The sequence below is a fragment of the Catharus ustulatus genome, chromosome 1 (assembly GCF_009819885.2).
Source record: "Catharus ustulatus isolate bCatUst1 chromosome 1, bCatUst1.pri.v2, whole genome shotgun sequence".
NCBI classification, from domain to species: domain Eukaryota; kingdom Metazoa; phylum Chordata; class Aves; order Passeriformes; family Turdidae; genus Catharus; species Catharus ustulatus.
The window spans coordinates 125,477,810-125,493,816 of NC_046221.1; the positions used below are offsets into that span (position 1 = coordinate 125,477,810).

Genomic DNA, 16,007 nt, shown 5'->3' on the forward strand with positions numbered 1-16,007 from the left:
TTAACTGAGACACTTTAAGAAGGCATGCTTGATTTTATGTTCTTTAGATCTCTGGAATAGTCTGGTTTCACATACTACTCCCCCAGGGATGGTTAATTCCCTACTGAGACTTGCTGCATCTTGTTCCTGCATGCCACTAATGAGAGGTCTGCAGCTGAACTAATTTAGAATTTTTCTGTAATAAATTCTCTTTCCATCCCTGTCCTCTCTCCTTTCTCTTTCCCTCCTCCTCTTTGTCTCCTTCCCCCAATTCTTTTGATGATATCTTTTCAGTTGTACACCAAACAAAGGAATTGTGTCCCTTTTTTTTTAAGGCTTGCACCATTGCCACCACCTCCACCACCAGTTTTGACAGAAAACTATAAAACACCTTATGATGATGCTTACTACTTCTATGGGGCAAGGAATCCTTTGGATCCTGCTCTTGCATATTGTAAGTTGATGATTTTGGGTGGATTGGTTGTTAGAATGATTCATATGAATGCTTTTAATCTAGTTAAATGACAAATAATGTAGAACTTTTTACAGCAAATTAAACCCATTTTTAGATGTGTATTGAATGAAAAAGGCTTTTTTTCAGTTTGTTTTGAATGAAGTAATTTTCTCCAGCAACAAAAAGGGCTGTGACTTCCAGAAGCCATTATTTCCTAAAATCACTTTCATAATGATAAATCACGTTTTGATGTTGTTACAATTTTAGATATAATTATGAATATTTTAAAGATATTTATTAATACATTAAATATATTAAAACGACATACGAAGTGTTCTACTTTTATATTTTAAGAATTCCTTTTTTCTCTATCCATTGCTTCATAATGATTTCATGATTGAAACTAATGTGATGTGTGTAGGGAGGGATTGGATTATGTGGTGTTCGTTTTTATCTTTTTTCTTTTTTAGAGAAAAAACCAAAAATATTTTAAAAATATTTTGTGCTACCTTCATAAAAAAGGTAAAATAAAGGAGAAAAAAAACTTAGAAAAATAACTCTCTTACTAGTTGATTTGAATGACATTTGGAAAGAATGACGATAAGTGTCACCATTAAGCTACTCATTAAATTTTTAAATTTGATTTAGAATATGTTAATAGGGTAATTTGTAAAATCTAAGGGGATTTAGTGAGTTTAGGAAATAGATTTGTATCTTGGCATTGTATTTCTTGCTTTAGAGGGCATTAAGGGTTAGCTGAGTTTGTTATAGAAGCTGAGAGTTCTGTTTGGTCTACACTCAGAGTTTGAGTGGTTTGCTGTGTTCTTTTAGATAATGGCAAATATTTATATCTAAGCATTCAAAATTTAAAATATGGGTTGTTTTTTTTTTTTTTTTTACTCTTCCAGATAGTACAGGTATGATGGGAATGCAACCTGTACCTAGTCTGGATCCTCCTTTAGGCCAGGCCCCAGTAGAGCAGCCTGTGTAAGTATCATCTAATTCTTATTCTTTGTGTGTATTTATCTGTATTGATATTCTTTTTGTGTTGAGTAATATTTTGCTGAGAACAGATATGCTTTTGAAATAAAATGTGTTAGACAACTTCAAACTTCTAATTAAGGATTTCTATCTAGACAAAGAGTAATTCAGTGAACTGCTATTTTCATATGGATTTAAGAAAATGTTTGGGATTATAAACAGACTATGGGAAACAACAGATCTTAAATACTTCAGGAAGGGATTTTTAAAATTATTTATTTAATAACCCCCCCCAGGCCTGATGTTTTCCTTTTATATGTGTGATTTTTTAATTTAGAAGCAACATTGGACAGAGGAATACAGGAGACAGACAAAGAAGCATAGGAGTGTATTCTGAAGAAAAAACTAAGCCTTCCAAAGAGGCAACATTATCTTATCAACAAGAATTACAACAGCAGGTACTGAATGATAAAGCTTCTGACTCTTCATTCTTTTATTTTTTGACATACAGAAGTTGTAACTATAGTACTCTTTCAGACAATTTTATGTAGCTTACAAATAAAAAGCTTTCAAACTCTGCTTCCTTTCATCACTTCCTTCCTCTGACCCTGCCTTAGCTCATTTTAGCTCTTCAGGTGGACAGTAAGCTCTTCAAATTTTTTGTCAGAGGCAGAGAGAATGTTAAAAATGTTACAGCAAACCGATTATGTACATGCACACAGGCATATAGCTTTATATAATTATTTTCATGAACATAAGAACCTGCATCTTAAAAGAAATGCCTTGTGTTGTTCTGATAGTCCATTATCGCTATTATTATTAGTTAGGAACAGTGTAATTTCCATAGGTTCTTCATGATCATTTGGACACTAATTCAAAGGTTTGCCTCATGTTTATCTCCAGTGTGTTTGTAGGTGGTGTCTTACTTCTTTTTAGCTTCATTTTTGACGAGAGAAATTTTTTGGGTCTCCTGTTCCAGTAGGGTTCCGAGTCCTATACTCACTTTAGTGGCCTTTTGCTGCTGCACTTTTTGGGAGTTTATACTTATAAAATGTATTTGACCATGATGAAACATGTTACTTTTGCAGAAATTTTCCTAGAACCCAGTTCAGGGGCACTTAACATTTTCTTATCGTATTTTTTATGTATTTCTTTGGTAGAGGTAAATAATACAGTAAAAATCACTATGGTTCTAATTATGTTTGTGCATAAAGGGTAAGGGAGAGGCTGCCAACCAAGGTCAAATAAAGAATAGAATGACCATTTAGGAATAGCGTCAGATACTGTACATGTGGTTCTCTGAAGGCACTTTCTCTATAGTCCTAAGTAAGTATTACCTTGCTGTAGGAGAGACTGTAAAATTTGACATAAAGGTCTAATAAACATGGCACGATAGTCTTTCATAGCTGTTATGGATCAAAGCAATCAGAGGATATTCTTTTTCTTGCTATAGAGGAACCTGACTGATGATTTTTGTAAAGAGTTGAAGGGGCTAGATGGATCTTTGTTGACTCATTATCTCCCTTAGGAAATGGTGATTACTTGATAAAGGGAAATTATGGAACCATAGAGTGACCTAGGTTGAAAGGGAGGTTAAAAATCATCTAGTTCCCACCCCCCTGTCATGGACACCTTCCAGACCAGGCTGTGTGACGCCCCATCCAACTTGGCCTTGAACACTTCCAGGGATGGAGCATCCACAGCTTCTCTGGGCAACCTTTTCCAATGCCTCCCCACCCTCATAGTGTTTTATATTTATGTAATGAATTGATTTTATAATGCACTTTAGAAATAAACTGAAGAAAAATACAGTAATATATTTTGAATACATAAATAGTTAATGTTTTAAAAGCTTTGAGTAGAAGATGGACTTTTTACCAGCTGTCCACTTTATAAATGCTACAGTTATTAGGAGACTTAGTTACATAAATGATTTTGTAGAAAAAGAATAAAGCATACATAACATGCATATGCACATTGCTGTGTTACATACATAGATCATAGTGAATTACTATGGAAAAGTGTTTTATGAATTATTGTAGAAGACTGTAACGTTCTATTAAAGCATTTATTATTAGGAGTCATTTCCAGTCTAAGTTTTGGGCAAACAAAACATACCAGATTGAGAGAAGGAAGTGCATTAATATTGTAGAATTTTGCCTTTTTAATTTCCAGGCAATATAAACATCTGTATCAAGGATCCAAAGATACGGAACTTTTGATCTAGTGCGAGTGTCAGATGTGAACACTTCTGGAACTTGCAAGTCTTATCCTGTGTAGGATGTTCACTTACTATGCGCAACTGGACGTGCATGTTTTGACGAGAGAATGCAATGCCCTGTCTGCAGTATAGACAGTGGGAAAAAGATAATGAGACAACTCAGTTTGCTTTGTTAACTTTTTATTAAACTTTTACTTAATGTGATGTTGTTTTTTAGATAAGAGAGCGAGAAGAGCGACGCAAACAAGAGCGAGAGGAGAAGGAGAAGTTAGAAGCAGAAATGAGGAATTACAATCCCTGGGGAAGAGGTGGTGGTGGTGCTCCTCTCAAAGATGCAGAAGGAAATCTAATAAGTATGTTTGTGAAAATGATGTCCTTTTCAAGACTGATGTTTTCTTGCTCTTGTAAGGGCTCTATTCAGCCATATTATTCCTTGTTTTGTAACACTGGTAGCCCTTGACAAGTAAGACTTACTTGTTTCGAGGAGATGCACTCTAGGAATAATTGAGTTATTACTTTGATTTCTATAGAATCATTCAAAGAGTAAAATCCAAACAAAATGGGAAGCAGAGGATATGTCAACTGTAACTGAAGACACAAATCAGTTGTAAAGGGAGGAGGAAAACAAGCTGTCAGAATCACCTACAATACAAATATGCTGAAATCTGTTATGAAGATTTTTATTTAAGCATGTAATAGGAAGAGTTTTTAAATTTTTTTTTCTTTTAAAAAATGATTTTTAGGCTTAGAAATCACTACTTTGATATGAAAAATGGAAGCATGTTTATATAAATATACAAAGCTAAGTGGACTATAAATATTTACCAAAGTAATACTGCTGGTAAAGTGGCTATATAAAGAGCGCTCAGTAGTAATGTTTTTTAAGGCTTACTTTTTTCCAAGTGCTGTTTTATACAAGATGGAAGTAGTGAGCTGAAAGATAGCTATGATCCAGGTTGTTCATTTACCCTACCAGAAAGTTAGGAACTATTTACCTAGAGAAGTAATTAGTTTCAGTTCTATGTCACCTGAGCAGCATATGTCAAAATTAATAGTATATTTTGAGATTAGCGAGTAAAATTTAAATGCTTTTTAATGATTTTGTGACCAAATTATAAATGTAGAAGCTTCTATTAAGAATTCAAACTTGTGTTTAACCTCAGGGCACATAGAGGTGGTTCATATTGCCTGACTTCAGGTATGGCATTTAGGTGTTTAGCTTCTTCCTCTAGGCTTTAGCAGTGGTGTGACTGCAAATGTAAAGGTCTCATACTGGCCTGAGCTCTGCATGTAACTGCTGAGAGCTTTATCTCTGTCTGTAAATGAGAAACCAAGAGAAAGAAACTTCTTACCCTGTTCTCCTGAATTAAATATGTAAAATACTTTTCCCGCTGTAGCTTGGTAGCATGATGGATGAGTCAAGTGTCATGAAATAGAACATGCTTTCTGTCATGTTTTTTTTATGTGGTATGACTTGTCTTTTTATCCTCTTAAAAATGTCTGTAAATAGCTTTTGAGACTGATATATGCAAAAGTTGGTTTACAGAGAGGCATGGAATTTAAAGTGTGTTTAAATGACTACATAATTCATAATTACCAGAAACACTATTTCAAAAGGTAATCTGAAAACTGTGCAGTAGTTTTTTGTTTTGAAATGAGCCTTGTAAGTGTAGTATAGTAACACTTGAAAATGAGCTGAAATTAACATCTTTGATCAGGCACCATGTAAATTTTGATGAAAATGTTGGATAATGTTGCTTTGCTTACATATTGAAATCTGCACCTGGATTATTACTGAAGACCAAAATATGCTTCAGTGCTTCAATTGCATTTATTTCTCTCAACAATAATTAGAGAGATTCAGCACTTAAAATACCAATACTGAAGACAAAAGTATTTTACAGCTTTAAGGAGATAGAAGAAAGGGTGATTTTTAAATAACTGCTTGTCAACACAGACTTGTCAGTCAATTTTGTCTTTTGAATTCTTTGTCTTTCCATTTAATAGCATTTTGAGGCAGGGAAGAAGGGAGGGAGGTTCTGAAGAATCATTCCTGACAAAAGAAAAGCAACAAAATACATATTTTAATATGTTAGTTAATAGTACCTAATTATTAATATCTCACCTTTAGCCTGAGTATTCTTGTCTTTGCCTGAATTTTTTGTTCCCATGGCTGATATGCTCAGGAAAAGTAGAATCTGATCAAAACCCCCTATGTTTTGGAGACTCTACAGCAAACATGCCTTTATGAGATTAAAATGCTATAAACAGCTATTTCCCCTTTCCTTTAGCGGACTTGAATATCATGCACAAGCGAAATGAAGAGGCATATCATAATCCAGAGGCAAGACTATATGAAGATAAAAGGGCTATTGTTGACCTAAGTTTGGCCTCCTCAAGACCTGAGAACTCAGAAGCATCTACAAATAAAATAGCAGGTTTTTAAGAATACTGTATTACTCCTCTAACTATCCATAAGTCTTAGTTATCAGAATTCCGTACATCTTTACCTCTTTCTGGTAGTCCTGTGATAGTGTTAGTGCTCTCTACCTGTGAAATCAGTAACATGCTTCTTTCCCAAACTTCTTCATTGCTATCACTGTGTGCTCTTAAAATCTTATCTGTCTTGTCAGTAATCGTAACTAAAGCTGTTTTAGCCCTGAAGAGTCAGGATCAGTATATTAGTTTTCCAGATCTGGTGTTTTATAATCAAATCTTTGTACTTATTTTTGAATGACACACTAAAATACAGCTGTGTAGTAGGTGAGACTGTGGAATAAAAGGATGTCTTCAGGTGTATGATGTTAGAGGTTAAGGTGTAATTGGTACAGTAACTAGGTTAACAAGTTCTGAAAAGTTGCAGGTAAATTGGGTACATATGGAGCCTTGTGCACTGCCTCCAAATTATTGGGATTTTGATTTAGTTTTATATTTTAAAACTAATGCATCTTTATCTTCTTCTATGTTTTCGAGACATCTAAATGAGAGCACTGTGTTACTCCAGAGCTGTCCCTGTTTAGAATGGGCAAAGGCCAGGAGTGGTGATGATCTTCTCAATTCAGCTTAGATGCTACTTTGCCTTATCTTAATTGAATTGTTGCACTTCTTAATAAAGACTTATATGGTATTTGGGGCCTGAATCTATTTTGCACCACTGCAATTCAGCATCCTTAACTCTGACTTTCATTCCTTCTGTCTCACCTTTCTCTCTTTATCCCCAGCAGATTGTGTATTTAGCCATTTAGTAAGAAGTGAAACAGAAAGGCTGTTAAAGTAATAATGTAAAACAGCCAAGAGCCCTCTGGTTATATCACTTATTTTTCGATCAGGAGGTGGTGCGCATCAGTGATGGGAGCTTTATAGTCTTGCACCTTGAATTTGATCAGCCATGTAATAGAGTGGCTTTGAGAATGTTTTGGTAGATTTGGTTACTTGGTTTTGTGGGTTTTTTTGGTACACTGCCCTGTTAAAAAAGGAACTTTCAGGACAGTAGCTGATACACAGCAAGTGTTTTCCTTGATACTTTCCATAGTAACTTTTATGACTTTTACCCATGCCTTCTAAATGGTATGTAAAATTTATTCTGCTTTATATGGAAGTAACTTCATAATGAAAGACCCACATGTAAATTTAGTTATATTTTGGAAGGATTCAGGCACTGCTTCCATGTAAGGAAAAATAATCTCGAAGTGTACTCATTGGTATGCAAGCACATGCTCCTAAGGCTAGGCTGTAGCAGTAAACATGTGCATTCCAATGGGAATACTTTAATGTGTTATTTATGCTTTCATCTGATTTGGGTGTTACCTCACCATATAGGGAAATACAATGTTCATCTCAGCTCAGTGGAGCTATTGCTCTTGCACATCTTTGAGGCACTGTCCTTCAGAGCAGACATGATACGAGTGAAGAACATGCTGCATAAGCTGGAAAGTTAAAACAACTTACTCTGCTTTTCCTTTACTTGCTTTCTATCTCCTGTGCTTCTTGTAGGGATTCTGTTCTGCAAAACCTGCTCTATGTGGTGTCTTAATTAATCCTCCTATCTATAGCTTTGGAGACTGTATGGTTATGTTGTGGTCGTAACTCAGGGCTAAAGGAAACCTGACACTTAGTACAGAAAACACTTTACACTGGCAGAATTCAGATTTCTGACTGCTTAGATTTTTATTTGCGAGATCTTTGATTTTTGTAGCATCCTTTACTATTTTGTGTAAATATTTGTTCTGTTAGGATGCTCTGTTTTTAAAGGGAGCAGAACTGTATGTTCTAAGTCAGAGGAATTGCAAGCAGTGAAGTTAAAACATGTAAAGTATTTCTATTCTAATGAATTTGCAGATAATGTTCTTAGATACTAAGTTGCAGATTGAACAGTAGACTAGATGACTTTAGTAGATCTTACTTTGTAGAGCTACAACTCTCTTGGACGGTATTAAACAGTTAAAACATGGCGATTATTGCAGGCAGAAAGTGTAAGAACTTCCAAGCCCAGCTATAGCCTTGAGTTACGGCTGGCATAGTCTTCCCTTTAAAACAAGTGTCTCGGATTCCCCCTTCCTTACTCTGGCTTGCTGTCTCAAGTTTTGTTTGATTTTTATCTGCAACTTTTCCCATCCCTTAGGTATTGCATTTGCACAGGCCTCTCCTTTTGCTCGAGGTAATGTGTTTGGTGAACCTCCATCTCCAGAGCAGCTTAAGCGACAGGAATCCTACAAGAACTTCCTGCGTCTACAGGTGAATGCTGAGGCTGGTGAAATAAACTGTAAAGAGGGTTTACACTAAGAGTAAATCATCACTGCCCACCAAAGGCATTACTTGTGCTATCACAGCCAATTCTGCACACAAGAGGTGTACTAAAAGCTACTTACTCTAGAGTTTCTTGGATTTTGGCTTACATAATACAGTAATATCACGATTATAAGCTGCACGATTTTGACTAAAATTTTGGTCTGAACCCAAAGTGCGGCTTATAATCAGGTGTGACTTGTATATGGACAAAGAACGAAAAGTTGCTGTTTTAGTTTGGAGGACAGGTGTCTGCTGAGAAAGGCAGGAGCTTTTCTTTGAAATGGAGAATGTAAACCCCCTCCCTTCAAATTATTATAATTTGGAAATCAAGGGGCTTTCAGGCAGTGACATGGGAATTAGGAATAACAGTTCTTTACTAGGGAAATCAAAATAGAAATACAGTACTACAAAGAAACAAACTCCAAACCCTGACAAAGTCAGAGTACAACCTGACACCCCATCAGGCAGGGTGTTGGTAGCAGTCCCATTCAATGGTGGCTGCATCCTCCTGCAGTGACAGATGTGATTCAGTTGAAGCAGCGCTCCTGCAGAAGGTGCAGTTTCCCTACGGGGATCCAGTGGTGATGTGGAGAAATCCGGTTTTCCTCTGGAGGCCAGTGGAGAAAGGGGCTCCCTTAGTGTCCCAAAACCTCTGTTTTTATCTTGGTAAGAAATGTTGGGCTCTTCTCCCTGGCTGGAGCAACTTCCAATGGGATGCAGTAATTTTATCAGTCCCACAGTGGGACTCAATGGGCCATTAGCAGAAAATGACTTGCTGGAGGAAGGATGGGTTGTGAAAAGATAAAGAACAATGCCCCACCTGGTTTCAATGGATGGCCCATCAGCAGAATACCTCCCATGGAGATAAGGATCACTGCCCCCACCCTCAACAGATGGTGATAGAATAGATACCTTTTATCACACTCTGTATTGTAACGTGCGACTTATAATCAGGTGTGGCTTATAATTGTGAAATTACTGTTGTCACTTAGACAAGGATTTCTTAATAGCTGACTTCTTTAATCTAGGCTTTTCCTTTTTTAAGTACAGCTCTCTAAATACAGTATTGAGTTCTGAAACTGTGCACACAGTACAGGTTTGCATACATAAATGACTACAGAAACCAAGATGTTTGTACTTGGAGCTCTATGTAATAAAAATGCATGTTCATCAAAATGAAATGGTGACCAGTCATAGTGTAGTTATTTATTGATGGATATATAAAACCTGGTTGTTCTTCAACCATCTTATGTCTTCTGTCCGTAATACTTCACATTTAATCTTATGCTGCACGAATTAAATATCAGTGTAATAAATAGTATTATCAAGGAAATACTAGATAATTTAAGAGACTACTTAAGTCATACAGTAGTTTGATGTGGATGTCTTGAAAATTAAAGATCAAGGGTTTTTTTGCATGCATAGGACTGCCAAAAGAATGGGAAGATCTTTTGCTTCGGTAAGTCAGCACTTTGTCTAATAATGCTGCAGTTGTGGAATGGAAAAAGAGGATTACTGGGTCTTTTTTGTTTCCCATCTTCCATTATTTAATCAGTGAATAAAAGTGTTACTCTGGTACATCTTGAATAGAGCAAGTGTTAGGAAATACTCTGGTTTTATTAGTAGTGTTTATAAGTAGTTTTCCTATATTTCCAATGGCCAAAAGAAATAGTAAAATAGAATCTAAGAGAATTTTGAAGCTGAAATACAGGACAGGCTCTAAGATTCTTTCAGTTGCACCATATAGCTTTTGATTTTGCAAGTAGGTGCTGCAAAAATCATGGTAGTAAATGTTGTTAATCAGATTGTTACTGGTTATTGACAGTTGAATATTTGTTTTGTTTTTAAGATTGAAGAAAAGAGACGTAGGGAAGAAGCAGAGCGAGAAAAACTTAGAATGGAAGAAGAAAAAGAGGAAAAACGACTCGCAGAGCAGAGGATGAGAATTCAAAAAGCGTATGAAGAGGAATTGGAGGAGAAAAGGAGGAAAGATGAGGAGGTGTAGTATTTTGATACTTTGATTTCTTTCCATCCTAAACTAACTCCTTGTAGTATTTGTCGTCTAGAATGTAGGCTAGAACTGTCCTGTGAATTGGTCTTTGCTTTTAAATGGGCTTGCATTAGGCAGAGGAGAGGTGGAAGATTGTCAGCGTTAACTAGCACATTCTTCTTGCTCTTTAATGGTATACTACAAACTTGAAGTACTGTTAATTCTTCAAGAAGAAATCTGTAGTTTTATAAATGACAGTGGTGCTCTCCTTTGTAAAAGAAAGGTGGTGAGGCCAATAAAAAGCCTTATCAAATTGTGAATTTAAAAAATATCATCGCAGTTACTGTCTTAAATCTAGCTGTCGAGGAATTATTTGAAAAATGTAACTATGTAGGAATGTTTTGTAAAGACGTTTTTTGAATTGGCAAGGAGGTATCTTTGAGATGAGAATGCTGCTTGTTTTGGATGACTGCCAAGCAAATCTAGTGAATACTTTTCGTGGAGGTAAATTCAAACCTAAATCAATACCCATGGATTTAATTCATACCCCAAATTTTTATTTCTTGGGTTTGCATTTTTTAATAAATTTGCATTATTTAGAATATAATACATAATTGTAGGAAGAGAACACAAGGCCATCAGAGGATGAGGAGTTTTTAAGTGCCCGATGGGATTATGGAAGATAAGATTAGGATGTGGGACTTGAAAATTTCTAAGATGGAAGGTTCATCTTTTATTCTAAATTCTTCTTCCCTAGTATGAGCAAATTAGCTGGGTGAGCCTTGTCTTTTGGATACCAGAACTAGTCTAACAGAGAGCAAGGAGCTAACTGATGTCATTGCTATTCACAGTCACGCAACTAAAACTGAGACCAGATGATAATTTCTCTGTGGTCTTGTGATAGTGTGGTGCATGTCTGCAGTAAGTTTTAATTGAATCTGAATTTTTGGAGATGACTCCTACAGTTTAACCTTAGCTGATGGCAGATCCAGGGTCACAAACATGTTGATGGAAGTTATTAGGAATTCTGTTTAATGCTGTTAGCAGAACCAGGGCTACTGCTGTTTGATATTTGCATTAGATATATTTTAATTTGGATATCTAAAGTCAGACTAATGAAATATGCCTTTTTATTTCATACTAATCACTCTGATGTGTAATTTTGACTTCTCAAAGAGAAAGAAAACAAAACTTTAGTAATTGTTTCTTTTTTAATGTATTATGTTACAGCGAAGATTGAAAAATAAAGAAATAATTCAGTTAGGTGAAGAAAGAAGAAAAGAGGCAGAAAAACAAGAAAAAGAAAAAGAAGAAAAGCAAGAACAACTTAGACAATATTTTGAGAAAGAGAAGGTGGAAGACGAAAAGATGATGGTATGTTTAAGTGACTTTGTAAGACTACAGTAATTTCACGAATACAAGCCGCACCGTTTTGACCAAAATTTTGCTCCCATACCGGAAATGCGGCTAAGACTCAGGAGCGGCCAATATGTGAATAATTTTCTGACATTTTCAACCCCAGGAGTGCAAACCGAGTCAGTGCAAACTGCAAAGTCGAGCTCCTGCCAGTAAAACCCTGCATTTACGCGGTTGTTACAAATTGGTTACTCTGTTGTGCGGCGGGTGGAGCCGGCTCAGTGCAGGCAGCAGGGGGGTGGGGAAGGCGGGGCAGCTCTCTCCTGCTGGCCCCACGGCTCGGGGGAAGCAGGGGCAGCTCTCTCCTGCTTAGCCCTGCAGCTTGGGGGAAGCAGGGGCTCTCTCCTGCTTGGCCTCACGGCTCGGGAGGCTCCTGTCCCTGCATGCCGCCGCCGCAGGAGCAGGCAGGCTACATCCCCACCTCCCATCGCCGCCACAGGTGCTGGCGGGCTCTGTGCCTCCCCTGCCGCCGCGGGGCAGCGCCGGGCTGGGGTGACCGAGTCCAGCGGTGGCGGCGGCCGGCCCCGAGCGGCCCCACCAAGTGGCAGTGCCGAGCTGGACCGCCCAGCCCTGTCAGCAGCCCCGAGCCCTCATGGCCCGAGCCGAGCCAGTAAACCCTGCCCTGTTACGGTTCTGTTACTATTTGGCAACTTTGTTGCACGCGGGTCCTCGCTGCGAACGACAGAGCGGCTTATACTCAGGGGCGGCTTATTTATGGACAAAAAACAAAATGTTTGCCAACACCCGGCGATGTGGCTTATACTCAGTGCGGCTTGTATTCGTGAATTTACTGTACTTTTAAAAATAACTGGATTTTAAGGAAATCACATTATTTCTTAGGCCTCTAATTTCAGTGTTGTTCCCTTCTCAATTTATGAAACTGCTGTACACTTAATGCACAAACAGAACAGCTGATGGAAAAATCAGATATACTGCAGTAGAAACTTATTGATCAAATTTGCATTAAAAATTGTGAAAGCAAGATTAATAATCTGCACTCAATAGTTGATTTTTGTATCTGCTGTGAAATATTGTGACCTGCATTTGCTGAGGCGTAAATGTAAATAAAATTATCAGAGGACTGGTAGGACTGTTCATCTTGGAACAATGGTGATTTTGGTCATTTATTTATTTTCCTTTGACCTGGATGATGTAAGAAATCCATCACATGGAATTCTGATGGACGTAATCTAAGTAAATTATAAAACTCTTTCTGTTATACAATTTGTACTCAATTTCTGTCATTTCACTAAAATGGACAGGTATTAAGGAAGCATCTAGAGGAAAAAAGATATGTAACGAAATATAAACTAAGACAAAAACACCCTACAGAAAAAAAAATTAAAATTTCTATAGGTAGAAAACAAAAATCACATGAAATAATTTTTGCAGTAATTTTATGCACTTTGGAACATTTTTTTCTGTCAAAGGGAAAACACTAACAAAACATTCCCTGTCCAAAATAACACTTTATTCAGAAGCTATAGGAATATAGTTTCAGTCTTGGTTTCCTCCCTGCAGATGTCACGACAATCTTCACCCGTCATTCCTGCTCTTCAGAACAAATTAGGAAGGAAAGAAGAAAGGATTCCCTCTGCTGAGAGCCATCTGTCTTACTATGCACAAGTATGATTGTTATAGACAACTTCTACTGGTTTGAGACAGTACAGTGTATGAAATTATGCCAAGTTTTTAAAGTTTGCCAGTTATTACTGGAATGCTATGGATAGTGAGACAGTCTTTACATTAATCAATCTTGGAGCTCTGAAATTTAAGGTTAAATTTGTATTCAAATATTGAAAATTTTTTTTGGTGGTGTGTTATTTTAATTTTTTTTCTGCATGTGCGTTTTCTGTAGGAATGAGTATCTCATTTTGGAGAGGACATACCCTTACCAGGGGTCTGATGATCTCAAGATTTAGGATAAGAAAGTTTACATATAATCTAGCAGCTCATCATTTTCACTCGCAGAAGAACTTAGCTCAGGCATGAAGTTTAATGTTGATTTGTAGCTACTGACATTCTTGTGTAATCTTCATGTTTTTGAAAGTACAAGAAGGTCATTACTCCTAATATGCTTTACTTTCTTCTCTGCATCACAAATAAGTTACAGTAGTGGTTTTGAGACCTCTCATTTCTTTTACTTGATAATCTTCTCTGGGGGTTTTTTGGCTTTTAAAATGAACTTCTCCTAGAAGAGAGTAGATTAAATAATTGTTTATGATACTTGAATCTCAGGCTACATTTCTGTCTTTCTATTGAAAAACTGTTTGTTTTTACCATCTCTTTGTCTGAACTGGGCTAAATACTTTATAGTGCAGTTTCAGAGAATATTTTATGTCACACTTTAAACCATTGCTTTCTTTAAATTTCCTATATGTCAAGAATCCTCTGGAGGTAGGTTAGTTTATTTCTTTAGCAGTACTTGGAATAGATTTGTTTAGAACTCTGAATACTGCATTATAGGTATTGTCATAGTAATTTGGATTATACATTTAGAAGAATGTATAGGCATTCACAACCTGTAAGGTTACTGACTCTCAACTGTTAATGTAAAGTAAGGAAATAAAATGTACTGTAATTTCTTCCTTTACAAATTACATTGCATATTGATGATGATCACTAGGATTCCGCACAGCCAAGAGCTTCCTCTCCTCCTGTCCCTGCTAGAAGAAATCAGCTGCGTTCATTAGGTGGGTATTTGTCTTCATTGCAAGCTCGCTTTCTATTATAACAAAACTGTTCTCCATTACAGTTCCTTTTTTTGCCTGAAAAAGAATAGTCCTTTAAAGTTTGCATTTCTGTCTAGGTGTTTTCTCTCTCTTAGTACTATCAAAGTATTAGTATGGATTAAGATAAAATAAAAATACTTTTATTATGCATTATCATAAGGAAATATGTTTTTGTAAAAACTCTGATAATGGAATGGTCTGCATGGAAAGTGCTGGATCTCTCAGAACAGTGGTACCACTCTGACCAGAAATGTGAAAGTTTTGGATTGGCTGAGTAAGGGATTAGACTAACAGAGTATGTAGAGAACTGCAGTTCTAACTCTGAAATTTTACCTGCCTTTGTTAGTCTGCCTAATCCTCTCCTCATTCCTCTTAGCTTTCACTGGTGGTTCTAAAATGTGCGGGAAGGATCTCCTTTGCTTTTTTTATATTAGTTGTCCTGGCAATATGTAATTTTTCTGCTGATACTTTTTTAACAAGTAATTTCACGATTATAAGCTGCATGGTATCGGCAACATTTTGTTCTTTGTTCATACACAAGCCGCACCCAATTATAAGCCGCTCTGTGGTTCGCAGCAAGCAACAAAGTTGCCAGATAGTAACAGAATCGCGGCATCGGGATGTTTACTGGCTCGGCTCGGGCCGTGAGGGCTTGGCCCGCTCAGGGCTGCTGATGGGGCCAGGGGGCCCAGTTTGGCACTGCCCCGCGGTGGCAGGGGGGGAACGGAGCCCGCCGGCACCTGCGGCGCCGGTGGGAGGCGGGGTTGGAGCCCCCCGCCTCCCCCCGAACCACGGGGCCAGCAGGAGGGAAGCCCCCATCTCTCCCCCAGGCTGCGCTGCCTGAAGGAGGGAGCTCCCCTCCCTCTTCCCCACACTGTGCTGCCGGCAGGGAGCCCAGCTCCACCCGCTGTGAAATGGCGTAACCAATTTGTAACAATCACACAGTCCCGGGTTTTACTGGCAGGTGCTCAGCTCAGCACCTTGGTTTGCACTTCTGGGGTTGGAAATGTCAGAAAATTATTCACATATTAGCCACTCCTGAGTGTAAGCCGCATTTCTGGAGTAGGAGCAAAATTTTAGTCAAAACGGTGCTGCTTGTAATCGTGAAATTACTGTATATAAGAAACAACACATGAAATGCAGCAGTTAGTTATGTTCTACAGAGGCTAGCCTGCAGCAGAAAGTACCTGAGGCCATTGCAGGGAGTTGGGGATTTTCCACTAAATGGAAGGCAGAGTGGTTCTTAATGCAGCTATTGGAAATTGATTGACTCAGGCCTTCTGTCACGAGAGAAATAATATAAATTGAGTCTCATGTTTGAGGATTTAAACTAGTAAGACTTGCTTGCCTGCTGAGTTCTGGACACTAAAGTCTAAAAGTCAGTGAAATACCAAATTATAAGTATGTTGTTTGGAAAATGAGGAATTTCTGAAACAGGTTTAACTT

At 37.5% G+C, this 16,007-nt stretch overlaps 1 protein-coding gene across 14 annotated transcripts in view; it reads left to right on the forward strand.

The window, feature by feature from the left end:
- Positions 1-16,007, forward strand: part of CSPP1 (centrosome and spindle pole associated protein 1) — a 64,945-nt gene that overhangs the window by 32,884 nt on the left and 16,054 nt on the right. For 12 of the 14 annotated variants that reach the window (XM_033069266.2, XM_033069281.2, XM_033069274.2 and 9 more), the window contains 10 exons: positions 315-433; positions 1,342-1,420; positions 1,752-1,872; positions 3,853-3,988; positions 5,927-6,073; positions 8,257-8,369; positions 10,273-10,422; positions 11,644-11,787; positions 13,351-13,455; positions 14,456-14,522. In XM_033069266.2, coding sequence (XP_032925157.1) covers positions 315-433; positions 1,342-1,420; positions 1,752-1,872; positions 3,853-3,988; positions 5,927-6,073; positions 8,257-8,369; positions 10,273-10,422; positions 11,644-11,787; positions 13,351-13,455; positions 14,456-14,522 — 1,181 coding nt within the window. The remainder of the gene's footprint in view (positions 1-314; positions 434-1,341; positions 1,421-1,751; positions 1,873-3,852; positions 3,989-5,926; positions 6,074-8,256; positions 8,370-10,272; positions 10,423-11,643; positions 11,788-13,350; positions 13,456-14,455; positions 14,523-16,007) is intronic. The other 2 variants (XM_033069326.2, XM_033069328.2) reach the window with 1 other exon arrangement.